Here is a 16,674-nt window from a genome sequence, read left to right as displayed (position 1 = left end):
TGTACAAAGTGCTTTACATTTTTATATTATCTCACTTGATTCAATCCTCACAAGAACACAGTGGGGGTGTGTTAAAGTTCAATTTTCTGAAGAATTTTTTATTCTTGCCCCACAATTACTTCACTGATAACCATGCTGATTTTTCTATAAACAAATAAGAAATCTCTTCTTTAAAGAAAAGGAAAATCATACACACTAACTATATTTTAGGAGTATTATTAGCACAAGAGGAAAAAAAAATACTAGACACCCACTAATCCATAAACCATCCTATACATTAGCTGTGATGTGTTCTTGAGATGCAGGAACAGCTTATGTTGTTTATTTGGACAGGAAAATAATTGGAACAATTCAAGTGGTTCTCTCCCCCACCATTCAGCCTGGATGCACTGCCAAGAAGCTACTCAGTTAACTGCAGAGCTCTTCCCTTGTGGGTCTCCTGATGAATAGCTAATCTAGAGGAAAGGAGGAGTCTGGTGGAAGAAAGTGCTTGTTTGTATTCACAGTAATCTTGGTAGTTGATTACCTAGTGTAGGAATATCTTGCCATGCTGATCAATTACTTTGCAGAAGAATTGAAGGTAGTTAGTAAAGTAATCTAAAGAGAAAGTTGAAATGTTTATTGGGATGCTTATTTTGTTAGCCACACATTTTCATATAACAAGAACCTTTTTTGGGGTGTGTGGGAGAGGGGAAGAGAAATCTGGTCAATATATTATCTGATTTTTCCCACCAGTGCTGAAAAGAAAAGTCTTGCATTCCTTTTTGAACTAGAACCAGCTAAAGATGCCCAATTTAAAGTTCCTTGAATCATAGCTTCAATAAGAAGATCAAAATGGAAAACAAAATTTAGACACATTATTTTTCTAGAAGGTTTTCTCAGAACGTTTCTCAAAAGAATTTAAAATATATGCACATCCACACTCATACCTCGTCTTGCTCTCCCTCCCTCACCCCCACACCAAATGGGATATCTCCTCCCCCCCAGAGATATCTCACAAAATGTAGGGCATTTTATAGTTAAACATTAACATAGAGACTCTCCATAGCATAAATAACTATGATGTTTCTTTCCTATGAGAGTTTACCATTTCAACCAGTGTACCAAAATGAGAGCACATATATTAAGTCAGTTTTTCAACTTTGAATTTTCAGAAGGCTTATCAATTATTTTCTTTTCGTGTTTTACAATATTATTGGTAATGAAAGATAGTATTTTTTAAATCCCTCCATAGTTATTGGGACAAAATAAAGGAAGATAAGTAGATGGGGAGATTAAAGAGAAAGACTCAACAAATATGCATTAAGAGCTACCTACTCTATGTCTAGCACTGTGCTAAATCCTAGGGATTTAAATATGAAAAAGAAAGACAGTCCCTGCCTTCAGTTGATTAGAATTTAAAGGAAGTAAAACCAAAGCTTAGTAAAACCAACTGAATAGGGAAGGTAAAGGGCCAGGAGGGAAGAATGACAGCAGAAATCCAAAGGAGTAAAGCCATGTGAAAATTGAAGAGGTAACTTGGCTTGGGTAACCCTCCTTAAATGGAGGAATTGGGAGGCTATCTTCACTGAGGTGTCCAAAAAGAGGGTTCTCAATCAGAAGAGCATAAGGTACTAATGAAGTATGATTATCAAGCAAGACTGATGCAGGCTTACAGGATGGTGAGGTTCCTGGGGGCATGATAGAGAAATCCAAAAGGGCAGCCAGGTGGGAAATGAGATGACAAAAAGATGATATAACCATGTGCTCTCCTCGTAAACAAAAGCAAAAAATTAAGTGTCTTTTACAAGCTGGGTATTGTGTTAGACTCTTGGGATATAAAGTGTTAGTATACCTGTCCTAAATAAATTTATATTCTAAAAAGAGGAGACAACATTTAGTGGGATGGTGGCTAGGAAAAAAAAAAAGTGTAGCTTCAAGAAAGGTGAATGGCACCATAGGGCAGTCAGTAAATTAACATTTTCCTGGAAGGATTCAATAGGTATTGAAATGAATTAATATGAGATAATTAGAGATGAGAGAGACCACTTACAATTGGGGGATCAGATAAAGTTATGTAGAGGTGATAACACCCAAATTGCATATTGAATTAAGATATGGATTGTAAAAGTAGACAGAGTGGGAAGAGCTTTGGATTTGTGTGCAATATTCTTGACTGTTCAACTTCCTACCTTGTGACTCCTGGTGGATGATTCTGCTACTCCTTGCCTTCCTTTTCTCAACTCTGAAATGAGGGTGACACAGAAGGACAGTGGGAGACATGCTTTTTAGTTGTGTAGAAATTGGGTTTAGTCCTTTATAAATGTGAGTTATAGAGAGATGGCAGGAAGAAGAAGTCAATAGGTCAATAACATACTCAGTGTTACTGTTTTAACTGGAAACAAATCTGTTTCAGAGCAGGATAGTGCAGATGTTTAACTGATCAAGGATTGATTGATTTGTAATTTTTTTTCATCATGTGACAGCATATTCTCGATTATTTTTTGCATGCATAAAGTTCCAGAATCCTTGTTTTGTTCCCAGGCCCAGCTCAGAAGCTTTCTCCTGAATGAAACCTTCCTTGTTCTCATTCTTATGTGTGTACATATGATAACCCACTCCCCCACCCCTTCCCACCCCAGTATAATCTTGATGATGACGAAAAATATTAACAATAGCTAGCATTCATATTGTTCTTTAAAGATAGCGAAACATCTATAAATATCAATCTCACTTTCTCCTCAAATCACCTCAGAGGTAGGTGTTATTATTATCCTCCTTCTGCATATAAAGAATGCTAAGCAACTTGTCCAGGGTCTCTGTCTCTGTCTGTCTCTGTCTCTCTGTCTCTCTCTCTGTTTCTCTCTCTCTCTGTCTCTCTCTCTCTCTCTCTCTCTCTCTCTCTGTCTCTCTCTCTCTCTCTCTGTCTCTCTGTCTCTCTCTCTCACACACACACACACACACACACACACACACAGAGCTAGTCATTGTTTGAGGTCAAATTTGAACTGAGATCTTCTTGATTTTAAGTCTAGTTCTCTATCCACTGTGCTACCTAGGTGCCTCTTGAATATAGCTCATTGATGGGGCTGTTTTTGGTGTTTCTGTTTTTGTATCCCAGCCCCTGTCACAGAAACCCATACAGTTAGGTACTTAACAAACATTTATCAAATTGAATTGAATTGAGGAAGGATTCAAAACCACTCATATTTCCCCTTCTGTCAGCAGACTTATTTGGCCTATAAATCTAGTTCAGGTTAGAAATGTGATTCTTGTACCTGAAGGCATTTGCAAAACTTTGAGAAAAAATGTGAAATGTGAGATTACCTTCAGAATCAGAGAATCACAGATCTCTAATCTGGAAGAGATTTCAGAGGTCATAGAGTTTAAGCTGAATCAGAAAATATGATTTCCCTACCTTCCATCCCCTATAGCACACTCAATGGTCATCCATAGCTTTTGCTTGAAGACCTTCAAAGAGGGGAAATGTAACCCCCTCCTGGAACAGGAGAAGCTAAAAGGTCAAAAACAAACAGTTGAATTTCCAAGCAATCCAGAGCAAAAAGCATTTCAGATATGCCTATTAAAAGCAGATGCACAGGACTCCTTTGGTTTAGTAAATTATTGAAATGCACAGATAGAATCATCAGAGCCAAAACATCACAGGACAAAAAAAAATAACTCGTATTTTTCAAGCAGCCAATATAAAACACGAAACAGTACTGTGACAGACATGTCATTGTCAGCAAGTAACCTACCTTGTCCAGAATTGTTTTGTATGCTAATCATGATAATCCCAGGAACTTTTTCCTATGGTTCCTTATATAGATTTTGCAGAATAAGAGAATGTGGAAGGTCTCACTTAGGAGTTCCATAAATCCAGCTTTGTTTTACTAGGGAAGTCCTTTGTTATTGTAGTTATATCCAAAAACAGATAACCTTCAAGGATCAAAATAGTTGAAATTTTGATCATCCTTTCAGGCTCACACCTAGATGTCATCTTTGACTCTCTCTCCCTCCCCCTCACCCATCCAATCTAGTGCCAAGCCCTGTTAATTCAGCCTCTGTAAAATCTCTCATATCTCTTCTCTCCCCTGACACTTCTGCCACCTGGTGCAGGATCTCATCTTCTAATGCCTAAATTATTTCAATGCCTTTTGTTTGTTGTTCCTTCCTCAAATCTCTCCCCACTCTTATCCATCTTTCACTCATTGTCAGGTCTGACCATGTCACTGCCCTATTTAATCCACTCCAGTGATTCTTCTCATCTCGAAGATCAAATACAAAATCTTTCCTTCCTATCTTTTATCTTCTTACTCCTTACTTGTGTCTTCCTCTGTGACAGTAGTCTTCTTGAACAAGATACTCTTTCCTGACTTAGGGTATTTTCATTGTCTTTATGCCTAGAATTCTCTTCCTCCTCCTTTCCATCTCCTGCTCTCCTTTTCTTGTCCCAGTTATAATTCTACCATTTACAAGAAGCCTTTGCTAATCACCCTTCTTGTTAGAGCCTTCCTTCCTGTTATTGGTTATTTGGTTATTTCCTGTTTATCTTGAATATAGTTTGTTTGTATAGGATTGTTGACATATTATCTCCCTCATTAGACTATGGGATACTTGAGCAGGAATTTTTTTTCTTGGCATTGGGGTCAAGGGGAGGAGCTTTCTTTGTATCTCTAGTACTTAGCATAGTCCTTGTCACTTAGTAAGAAATCAATAAATGCTTGATTGTTCACTGACTAGGTGAATATGTCGGTTCAGGAAAATGTGATTCAAACTCTTGTTCTCCTTCTTGTCCCTTCATGGATCTCAGTTTCTGTGGTTCCACATGCTGTTCATTGATAAAATTGTTTAAGGACCTGGGGCAGGTAGCACAGGGGCATCTCCAGACTTTTACCTTCATGTGCTTCTCACCTCTGCATGGTGAACCTTGGCTCATATTGAGATGGACTATAGACCAGAGATTTGGGTGTAATGAGCTATAAGGTAGGAAATGAACATTGTCCAGCATCCAGATTAGATAGATGGATGGATGCTTTATAAGCTTGTCATTATCATTAAAACCTGCAGTCTTCCTTTCTTCAACATCAGATTAAAAACAAAAGCCAGGTTTAGCACCCTTGTTTTTCACTTGCTTTCTTGATCTATCTTTTACATACTGCCTTTGGATATTTTAGCTTTATAAGCATCTACAATTAAGAGATTGCCATCAGAATCAAATAATGTGTTTTTAAGGATTTGAAGACTTACTGAGAATCGAAGTGTAAATGGTTAGAGCTTTGTTTGTATTTTGCGTCTTAGTATTTTAGTATTAAGTGACTTAGTATTTTGACAAACATGTTACCTTTGTATTTTAACTCTTTGGTTCATCTATTTCAAGTTATCCAGTATTCCATGTATTCTGCCTCATCCTTTGACTCTGAGTGAGAAAGGAGAGCTGCATCATATCACCTCTGTTCAGCATAGCTGGCATTCTAACACATCTTTGTGAAGTGCTCTACTTAAGCCTTCATCTTTTGTCATTTATTATTTTTTGTGTTTAATGTAATGCATTAATCAACTTTCTCTGAATTGCACTTTATCAATTTAACTCTACTCAAGCAATGATTAAGCTCTTACTGTGTGTAAAACCTAAAAGGGGGCAATTTCAGGGTAAGATTCCTTGTTTTCTCTCTATACCTTCTTTTCACAGACCTACCATTGTCTTCAAAAAGAGCTCTGGGCACATTACAGGAATAGAAGAGGAACTTGCACAATGATTCATGAGAAGGGATGGATGTAATTGATTATTTAATGTACCTGTAGTCTCTAGTAATGACATAAATCCCTGGAGAAGTTCTGGGTTGTCAGACTGTGTGCCTGCTTATGTCAGATCACATAGAGGCTAGCATGTGTTAAGAGTTCTGCACCCAGGAGAATTAGGAAGTAGTCTGCATAAGGAGTGGAATAAATTTTTCTCTAGAACTACCCTGACACCCCGCTCCAACACACCCACCCACACCCCCAGGATGGGGAGAGAAAGGTTTCCCACAGTTCAACCCAAAGGATCTGTGCATGATATTGTCCTTGTTGATTTACACTTTTACAAAAGGATAAAAATCCTTGAAGACTCAAATCATCAGTATCTGGCTCATCAGAAGATCTTTTTCAGAGGAAGACAGAACACTTTTTGTTGAATGTAGACCAAGAGTTACCTGTGCTCCCAAATGATAGTATCAGATGATTCTTACAATAATGGGGAGAGAGAATGGCTTTGTAAGGAAAGACTAAAAGGAAAGCTTAGTTAATATTATGTGTTTTAAATCACTGAAAATTTAAATGAAATTGAAAAACAAAATGGTATAATAAAAATAAAATAAACACAATATATATATAATAACAATAATGGCATTTACATAGTGTCTACAGTGTTCTAGGTATTGTGCTAATTGTCTTGTAAATATGATCTCATTTGATCATCCCAATAACCCTAGGAAGTAGATGCTATTTTTATAGTTGAAGAAACTGAGGTAGACAGATAAAATATTTTACCTAGATTTACACAGCTAATAAATATCTGAGGCTGGATTTAATCTAACTCCCTTAGTTCAGGCTTAATTTTCTACCCACTGTGCCAGCTAGCTGCCTATTTTATATTATTTCTTGCATAATACTTTGCTGAGGCCTTTCCATGTATTTTTTGTCAAAAAGAAAAGTCTTCTCTTCTATCTCTAGTCCCTATTAACTGAAAAAAAAAAATTCTTCCTAATTTGCTAAAAATTCTTAAATGAAATTAGCTAGAGCATTGTATAATGGGGTGTCATGAAGTTGTAAAGAAAACAGGAGAAAGTTTTTTTTTTTTTAATTTTTAAAGACAAGCCTAAACTGTTATTTTACATCAAATCAACGGAGTAACAGAGTAATTTTTGTTGATTTATTTCATTAAATCCTAAGATTTTTTTTTGGCATCATGAATACAAAGAAACTTTTCGTGACTCCATTTCAAGTTTTCTTGGCAACTGGAGTGGTTTGCCATTTCCTTCTCCAGCCTATTTTTCAGATAAGGAGACTGAGGCCACCAAGATTAAGTGACTTGCCCAGGGTCACATAGCTGATAAGTATTTGATATTGGATTTGAACTCAGGTCCTCTTGACTCCAGGCAGGGTGCTATCTCCAATGCACCACAAAAGCTGCTGTATATCTTCTGAAAAGTGAAGTAATAGACTTAGAACACAGCACAAGAAACCTCTTTTGGGGACACAGTGCAGGAATTTGTTTTGCTTTACTATGCATATTTATTGCAGGGGTTTTGTGTTTCTTCCATACACAACCCTTTGTTGAGGGTTGGTAGGAGGGAAAACCAATTTTTGCAATTTGGAATAACAACATTTAATAAAAATAAGCTAAAATGACAAGGTTTGACTAGATGATCTTTTAAAGTTCCTTCTAGATCCGAATCCTATGCTGAAACCTGTGACAAGAATTTCAGTGGTCTTCAAGAAGACCTTTTAAAAGCCAAAGGTCAAATTAGAAAAAACTTTTTTTTTTTTGTGGGCTTGCTTATGAGAAGGAGCTTCTGATTGCATGGTTGAGATTCTGAGTGGCCATATGTTCAGATCTCCCAGACTGCTTAGATGTAAAGGCTCTCTTGATCCATCTATATATAAAGTGTATAGTTGATTCAGGGAGTCAGAGCCCTGTCTGTGGGTCTTTCTCTGCTTGTGTTTTGTCTGAAGTTCAGAGTGCTGACTTTTCCCCTGCACTAGTGAATGTAATTTTAAAAGATTGTTGACCCCTTAAATAGCTATCTTTTCCACTAAAGCAGATCTAAGAACCTATACTAGCAGCCATCCTGGATATGCCAGTGTGGTTGCCCATACATAGGGGTCCAGCTAAGTGATGTGGTGGAGAATTCAAATCTGGCCTCAGATGCTTACTAGCTGTGTGTGACCCAGAGCAAGTCACTTAACCCTTATCGCCTCTGTTTCCTCACGTGTAAAATGAGCTAGAGAAGGAAATGGCAAACCACTCCAGTTTCCTTGCCCAGAAAACCCCAAATGGGGTCACAAAGAATTGAATGCAACTTAATTTTCCAAACCTAAATTTTCAAGCCTCTCTACTATTTACCTTTCTCACATTCTCCTTCCTCACTGGTAGTGTTTCATGTTCCATGCATTCCTGGTGTTTTGGTTACTCTCATCTGTACCCTTATTATTGTTTTCTGTCATAGGTATTAATACCAACCCATAACCTGGCTTTCTAAAAAATGCTATTAACTGATAAAATGACTTCTGAAAATTTTTAATTGTAAAATTTTAATTGTTTCATGCTATAGTTTTAGTCCTTATGTATTTATGCACAGCAAGTTTATAAGACCACACACAGTCACAGAACTTTTTTACCTATATACCACCTCCATACATGCATTTACCATGCATATACATGCATACTGACGTTGGCCTATACTGTTTGTATATATCAGCAGAGTAGAATTTTGATCCCTTATTTAAATTCCTGTAACATTTAGAATATTAAAAGTTACGTAAAGTACCAGGAGTAAATATAATTCTGTTTTCTGTACATTAATATTCTTTCTTTGCACTGCTTTCTTTATACTAAATCAATATCTGATAAATAGGAAGAAAGATATTTCATTTTGAGTATCACCTTCCCTATAGGACATCACCTGAGACCATTGAGCCATATTCTCAGAAAGACCTAATTGGCTTAATCTAATCTCATCATTGGTTATCCTCCTTATTGATCCAACTGGTCCTTCCATCTAACTAGATAAATACATCCTAGTGGGAGTACACATGTACTAAGAGCATCACATAGTCATATACAGGGACAAAAGGAGATGGGATCCCAAGACCTTCAAAGTAGTGAATTCCCTGGGTCACATGGCCATAAATAATTTTCGTCCATATGACACTTCACAGAGTTTTTGCTCTAAGGATGCAGATTATCAACATCAGGAAAACCTTGATGCAGAATTCAATAGACTAAGTTACCAATAGCCTAGGCTGGTTTCTGTTGGTCAAAGGGGGAATTGAAGATTAGAGCACACCAGCAAATGAGCATACATCCATGAGGCATTGCCTCATATTCTTTTCTTCCATGCAAATTTATTCATGAATCTTTTGAACGGAGAAGTTAGGAAGTCAGCTGTACCATGACATGTGTGTGGTGGATATGGTTTTCAATGGCTCCATGGTAAGGTTTGTGTGAAGACAGCTTATCCTGCTATTTGCTTCGCTATCATTTCAATTCAATCCAAAAATTTAAATTAAGTGCTTATTCTGTATAAGGTTTTGCACTGGATACTTACATGTCAACTACAAAGGAAAGAGTCAGCTTACATTTTGGCCAGGAGGGGAGTGGCTTATAAATAATTATATATATGAATGTATAAATGATAATACCAGGGGTCAGAAAGTATTCAAAGCTGATAACTAATGACCAGGAAATGTTTATTTAATCAAAATAAAAAAATAACTAGTTCAAAATTATAGGTCCTAATTTCACCTTCCTTGTTCATGTATTATGTAAGTACTTGCAGTATCAACACTTAAGAAGGGCAGAGGTTGTCTCTTGTGTTTTTAATATAATAGGTACCACACCGTGAGCACTCAATAAATATTTATTGGCCGTGATGCTAGCCTCATTTCTGCTTCATGGCACCATAGAACCAACAGGAGATAGATCGCATGGTAGGATTTGGTTTAACTAGTTCTGTGATTTCATATTGACTTTCTGTAGAGTTAAAGATAAAAAAAAGGATTTCAGGGAAGAAAATTTATAAAAGTAAATTCCTCTCTATTTCCATATCCTCTGGGCTAGTGATGGAGAAGGGACTAGTAGCAAATGGTCTTTTTTTAAAAGACTGGCCTCAAAACCCCAATGATTTCTTTCTTTTCACAACCAGACTTTCCTCAGAGAAGATTCAAACATTCACTTAAAGAATCTGTTAATGTTGAGATTTGTAGAATATTATCCTGGCACTATTTAAAAGAAAAGAATCAGTGAAAGGATGAAGGGAGGAAGGAAGGAGAAAGAATAAAAGATGGAAGGAAGGAAGAAAGGACTGACTCTAAGCTTAAGGGTAAAACCCATTATACCAATCACTAATTATATTTAACACATTTTGTAATCTTTACTCTTCTACTTTCAGCTTCTAGAACTCTGATCTGAAATGAGGATTAAATAATTTTTTAGTATTTCCTTACAAATCTTTTTTTTTTTTTGAGAAAAACAAGTATTATCCAAAATCGGAAGTCATCAGTTTTATAATCATTTCTTTTAAAATAATGTGAGGTCAATGTCTACTTAATTCTTTCTTCAGATTGCTTTCTCTGTTGCAATTCTCTATTTAACTCCTCTATATGAACTATATTTGACCTTTCCTAATTGAACATTTAAAGAAAATTAGAAAATATATTCTGTGGGAGGAGAAAATGGTTAGATAGTGTAGTATTACCTTTTATTAAGTCTGCATGCCTTATATTTCAACTAATCTTGAGTCATTTTTACAGTACAGATGTCAGCAACTAACTACATTAGGCTAGGGACTCAACATTTCAGTGCATAGGGAAGAAAAGAGAACACTGAAATAAAAATATATTTGACAAAGAGGAAAGGTTGACACACAGAACCACAGAATCTCAGTCACAAAAGACCTTAGTGCCTACTTAGTATATTTGGGACATGACTGAAAACCCCCTGTGACATTAAATTATCAGCCATCAAGCCTTTGATGGAATTCATCACCCAAAGACCTAATCTACTTTCTAATGATTGTTAGTATGTTGTTTGCTTTTTTCCTCACTTCAAGTCATCAAGCCTCTAGAACTTCCCTTCAATGTTCCTTATGCCTAATTTCAAGTCTTAATTACTCTTCCATGTAAGAACCCTTCTGGTATTTAAAGATAACCTGACAGCTGTTCACCCTGAGTCTTCTCTTCTTGAAATGAAATACCACCAGCTCCTTCAGCAGATAATAATGTGGAAGAATTTCAAGGCATTATCCTGTTAATCCTTGGGAGACATTTTTCCAATTCACCCCATCAATGCAGGTCAACACATCTATAACTTATAGTCTTAGCTTTCTAGAGCACTGAGAGTTTAAGCTAAGGGACTTATTCAGGGTCACACAGTCAAGATGCATCAAAGGTAGGCCTTCAACTCAGTATGTCCTGGCTTCAAGGCCAACCTGTATCCACACTATCCTACCTCTTTCTGGTTTACCAACATTCTTCCGAAATATGAACTAAATGTGTAGTCTGGATGTTCTCTAAACAGTACTCTCACACTCCATTCTATTTTGGGGAAGACATGGATTTTTTTTTTTAATGCTGTCTATATGAATATTCTCACTCTTTTGGGTGCCACATTGCTTGGCTTATTTGTTGAATTTAAAAATCCACCAAAATCCGTGGATAAATCCACTAAAATCCAGAACTTTTCCAGGTTAACTATTGTGTAGCCACTCCCTCTTGCACCTAATCTGGTTATTTGTGAAGTCTATTTTTTTTTAACTCAGGTGTGAAATTTTAGGCTTATCCAAATTAAATATCCTTTCATTGGATTTGGTCCTTGTGTTCTAGTATGTCAGGATCTTTTTTTTTGTATCAAAAATATCATCCATTTTCTTAGTGTTCCCTTCCATATTTGTTTTGTTCACTAAATCCAGTTCAGATTTTTTTTAATGTATTTCCAAGTCATTATGCTATGCATCCAGGATACAGACGAAAAATAACCTCTGACCTGAAACTTACCTGTGACTTACAGAGTATAATAAGGTATACATGGCAAATAATTTTAGGGAAGAGATAACATTATCCACTAGAGAATGAGTGGAGAAGGAAGAATTAGGGAAGGCCTTCTCTGGGAAGTGACTACAGAACCCAGCCTTCAAGGCAGTTAAGGGTCCTAATAGACTTAGGTGAGAAGGGTGAATGCATTCCAAGAATGGAAAAGAAACTCTGCAAAGGTATGCAAATGAGATGAAATATTGTACATTAAGGAAGAGCAAGTAGACTTTGTAAACTTAATAGCAGTTCTTTATACATGGTAGAGTCAACATTTGCCTGCTAAGTTTAACTGAGATATCTTCCTTTTCACATTCTACCTCTGACCACTAAAAAAAGCCTTGATCTTCGCCACATTGCTCAGCTTCTTTTCTCTTTTGATTGGAGATGTGGAAGGTAGACCCTCTTCCCAGTGCTGTCCTTTAGAGAGGGAAAAAATTGGAATTTGGGGTTCATTCCTCTCTGTATCTGCTCCTCTGCTTGGTTCCAACTTCATGGAACACAATCTCCTGCACCCACTTCCTGCCTTTTGTGTGTTATATTGTAAGCTTCTTGAGGGCAAGGACTGCCTTTCTTTTTATTTATTTTACCCCAGTTGTTACCATAGTATTTGCCACATAGTAGGTGTTTAGATGTTTATTGTATTTGACTGGACTAGAGCAGTTGTTTGGCACAGTGGGTGAAGTGCTAGGCCTGGACTCTGGAAGACCTGTGTTCATATGTGACCTTGGGAAAATCACTTAACTGTTTTTTTATTTGTTTCCTCATCTGTAAAACAAGTATAATAATAACAGCTATCTGCAAGGGTTATTGTGAGGATCAAATTATTTGTAAAGTATTTAGGACACTTGGGCAGCTAGGGTGGAATAGTATAAGCGTGCCAGGGCTAGCCTCATCTTCCTGAGTTCAAATGTGTCCTCAGATACTTATTAGTTGTATGACCCTGGACAAGTCACTTAACCATGTTTACCTCAGTTTCCTCATCTGTAAATGAACTTGAAAAGGAAATGGCAAACCACTCCAGTATCTTTGGCAAGAGAACTCCAAATGAGGTCATAAGGAGTCAGAAAGCATTGAAAAATGACTAACCACCCCGGCCTCCTCCCCCCCCCCCCCACCAAAAAAAAGAGCACATTGCTTTGAACATAATAGGTACTTAATTCTTGCTTACCATTCCTTGCTCCCCCTTGCCAAAGCAGAAACTTTCCTTATGATTCTTGGAGCAAAGGCTGAATTATTGTTTAGCTGAAAATCCCTCTCTTTCCCAGAAAAATCCTTTCCAGAGTCTCTGGGTATTTACTGTGCCAGTGGCTTCCTGAGTATTTTGAAATCTGTTTGGGGAAGTACTTTCACTTCCATTGGTAGGACTTCCTAATAAACAGTTTCTTTTTTTTGTAGGGAAAGCACAAACTGCATGTTGACACAGGATTTGAAGGTGATTGGTGTGGCCTTGTTCCTGTTGGACACCCTTGTAAGCAGGTCACCACAACTGGTCTCAAATGGAACCTCAGTAAGTGAAATTTCCTTTTGATTCTTGCTAAAAGTAATTTTGAAATTTTTAAATATCACATTTAATTTTCCTCAGTCATAACATAACTTGCATGATTCCTGTATGTTCGTGTGCACACTCTCTCTCTCTCTGTGTCTCTGTCTCTCTTTCTGTCTCTCTCCCCCTCTCTCCTCGTGTTTTTACAACTCAGCACTAAAACTCGGCAGTTTTGTGGACAAGGGTCTCTGTGATGTTTGAATGGAATATGTTCATCTACATGGTGTGATTTGAAAGAAGAAAGGCCTTGTAGAAAATTATCCTATGTCTCCACCAACTTATTCTTGAATTAGCCCTATTATACTTTCATTCCTTTGGGTTAAGTATTGACCTTTGAAGAGTATGTTAAATGCATATTTATCTGTGAAAGGTAACATCTTTAGTCAGTAAAACCTTAAATGTGAATTGACGTACTGCTAGTATTGTTTCTGAGAGGAAATTTTTGGAACCAGGAACACACTGAAGAATTAGGGAGAAAACAGGTCTGAAAAAGGAAGGCAAAGGACTCAAGAAAGGATTGTGCCATGTCTGGAAGTAGATGGTTCTGAAGACAAAACCTTGCAAATGAAATAATAGTATCTATAAAAAAACTTTATTGGTTATGCCTAGAGCCGGGTCAGTTAGCCATAGCATAATTTCCTCCTTGGACAGACATTATTCTTTTTTTAAAGCAATCGGGGTTAAGTAACTTGCTCAAGGTTACACGACCAGGTGTTTCTGGTGGGTGCTACGTGTCTGAGCCCGGATTTGATCCCCAGGTCATCCCGACACTGGGGCCGGTGCTCTTACTCACTGTGCTACCTGGCCACCCCGACAGACATTATTCTTATATAGAAGAACAGTCAAAACCTATAAAGCTTTGCCCACTATTGAAAAGTTTTTCACTATCTTTTATTTTGACTAGACCTTAACGATATCCTTAAACTTTGATTTGAAAAATGAAAAGACTCAATGTAATTAAATAAATGCTGATTACAATTGAATCCATCAGGCCTTGTAGGATGTCACAAGGAAGAGCAATACCACCCACACATTTGTAGCAAATTGATTTGGCTGATTGCAAAAGTATTTCCATTTTAGGGGACTGACCACCGTTTCTGGGATTCTGAAGTAATATTATAAAATAATTAATTTCTTCATGAAATATAAGAACTTCCAAATTCAAAATTTTATTCAAAATGATAACACTTTGAGCATAAGAATTTAAAAATTATCAGAAATCATTCAGAAATGATTAGAAGGTACTACTGGTATTTTAAAACAACTTTTAGAGAGCTCATCAGAATGTGAAGACCCAGTAGGCCTGGTTTCTCTTAGCTCACAGAAGTATGGATAAGCTTTTCAATTGTTTAGCTGAGACTGATGGGGCTCTTATTCCAGTTTAAACAACTGCTTCACTTTTCTGAATATTTTTATATTTCAAGACCCTGAATCTGGCATGACCCTCAGATTCACCTTTCTTTTTTTTTTTTTTTGGAGGGGGGAAGGTAGGGCTGTTGGGGTTAAGTGACTTGCTCAAGGTCACACGGCCAGTTTTTCTGTTAAGTGTCTGAGGCTGCATTTGAACTCAGGTCCTCCTGACTTCAGGGCCAGTACTCTATTCACTGCGCCACCTAGCTGCCTGACCCTCAGTTTCAAGAGCATAAAATAGAATAAGAAGGATCTTTTATCTACTTTCCCCCTTCTCTTCAGCCCACCCTCCTCCCTGGCCCCCCCCCCCCCCCAGTGTAAAAGTAGAATAAAGAAAAGACCCTCGGAGACTTGCCTTTTGTCATATGCTCCTCTCCTCAGTTTCCTCTGATATCCCATTCCCCAAAACTAGCTTTGTCTCTGCCATAGAGAAATTAGTAACATAGGTCTCTAAAGGCACAGTTCTCTAGGAAGAATTGGTTGTTCCCTGAAAAGAGAAAGAATATTGGCAGTGTTTGGTGAGTTAGAGCGCGTTTACCTTTCTAATCTAGGAGACTGGTCTGAACTGAAAATCATCTTTTAAATCTCTCATTTTACCCAGGTTATAACCTAATGGAGAAAAAAGAATGTTTAAAACCTTGTGAAGGCGAGGTAGAATGGGCCATGAGATTAAATTACTTACTTACCAAAGATCACAAAGCTACTGGATGGCAGAGCTTGCACTAGATTTAAGGTTTCATTTCCTTTGTTTTAAGTTGTGGCTGACAACAGTGAAAAGACCTTGGAGTCAGAAAACATGGGTTCTGGCCTCATTTATAACTTCAATAACCTTGTGAAAGAATGTATTATTTCTCTAGTACTAAGCATCTTCATTTATAGAATGATGGGTTAGTCTAGACATCTCAGCTCTGTCTAAGAGCTGTCTTAGCTCTGTCTAATACTGTGATTTTATGAGCAAGAAACTGTAGATACTGAGCATAACCCACAAAGTGTAGGGGACGGCTTGTGGGTGGGACTTCAGCCTTTGGTATGGTACATTAAGAGACTAAACCACAGGAAGCCAAATTACCTCCATTAATTCTCACTGTTCCATGGGATGTCTGAAGGAATAGGAAGTATTCTTCTCAGCAAGCATTTCTTCAGCCTCATTATTAGCCAGGAACTGTGCTAAGTGCAAGGGATGTAAAAAAAGTTCAAAAACAGTCCCTCCCCTCTAGAAGCTTATGTTCTGCTGGGGAGACAACATACAAGATACTTACAGAATATAGATGGAAAGCAGTCTGAATGGGAAGGCATACGGGCCTAGACCAGGGTTGAGGAACCTGGGACCTCAAGGCCACATGTGATCTTCTAGGTCGTTGGGTGCAACCTTTTGACTTGAGTCCAGGTTTTATAGAACCAATCCTTTTGTTAAGGGGATTTGTTCTTTGAAGTTTGGATTTAGTCAGAAGGCTACACTTGAGGACCTGGAGGCTACAGGTTCCCTACCCCTGCATAATCTTAAGGGAGACAGTGGAGGTGAAGACCAGCCTAGAAAAAGCCTTCTCAGAAAGTAGGAATTGAGCCAAGTCCCGAGAAAGCCAGGGAAACCATGTTTGAGATGACCATGATGATGAAAAAGCATTGGCATGAGGGATAGCCATTACAAAGACATGTATTAAGGCAGTTGAATATCCAGTTTGAGGAACTGCAAATCACCTTGGCAGCAGAGTGAGGGATAAATTCAAGTTTGAAGGAGGGAGGCTGGTTAGAAGGCTATTGTAACCATCCAAGAGTGAGTTGTAAGTAGTTGTAGGTAGCTTTAGATTGCTGTGTGAATGGAGAGAAGGGGATGTATCCCAGAGAAGGGGGAAGGTAGAAATTATAAGGTTTAATTACAGAAGGCTGTGAAGAACCTATCTCCAGAGCCACCTTAGAGTTCAGAGTCCTAACGAAGCTTCTCTGGGCCA

The 16,674-nt window shown here is 37.6% G+C and overlaps 1 protein-coding gene across 4 annotated transcripts in view; it reads left to right on the top strand.

Annotated features, from left to right (window-relative positions):
• LOC138156969 (thiamine pyrophosphokinase 1-like) overlaps window positions 1–16,674 on the top strand; it is a 481,181-nt gene that overhangs the window by 348,675 nt on the left and 115,832 nt on the right. For all 4 annotated transcript variants that reach the window (XM_069082419.1, XM_069082427.1, XM_069082421.1 and 1 more), the window contains one exon: window positions 13,168–13,279. In XM_069082419.1, coding sequence (XP_068938520.1) covers window positions 13,168–13,279 — 112 coding nt within the window. The remainder of the gene's footprint in view (window positions 1–13,167; window positions 13,280–16,674) is intronic.

The sequence above is a fragment of the Petaurus breviceps genome, unplaced genomic scaffold (assembly GCF_028583685.1).
Source record: "Petaurus breviceps papuanus isolate PSGF00001 unplaced genomic scaffold, PetGlider_PUasm1.0 111, whole genome shotgun sequence".
Lineage (NCBI taxonomy): Eukaryota > Metazoa > Chordata > Mammalia > Diprotodontia > Petauridae > Petaurus > Petaurus breviceps.
This window is presented reverse-complemented; position numbering and strand designations above follow the sequence as displayed.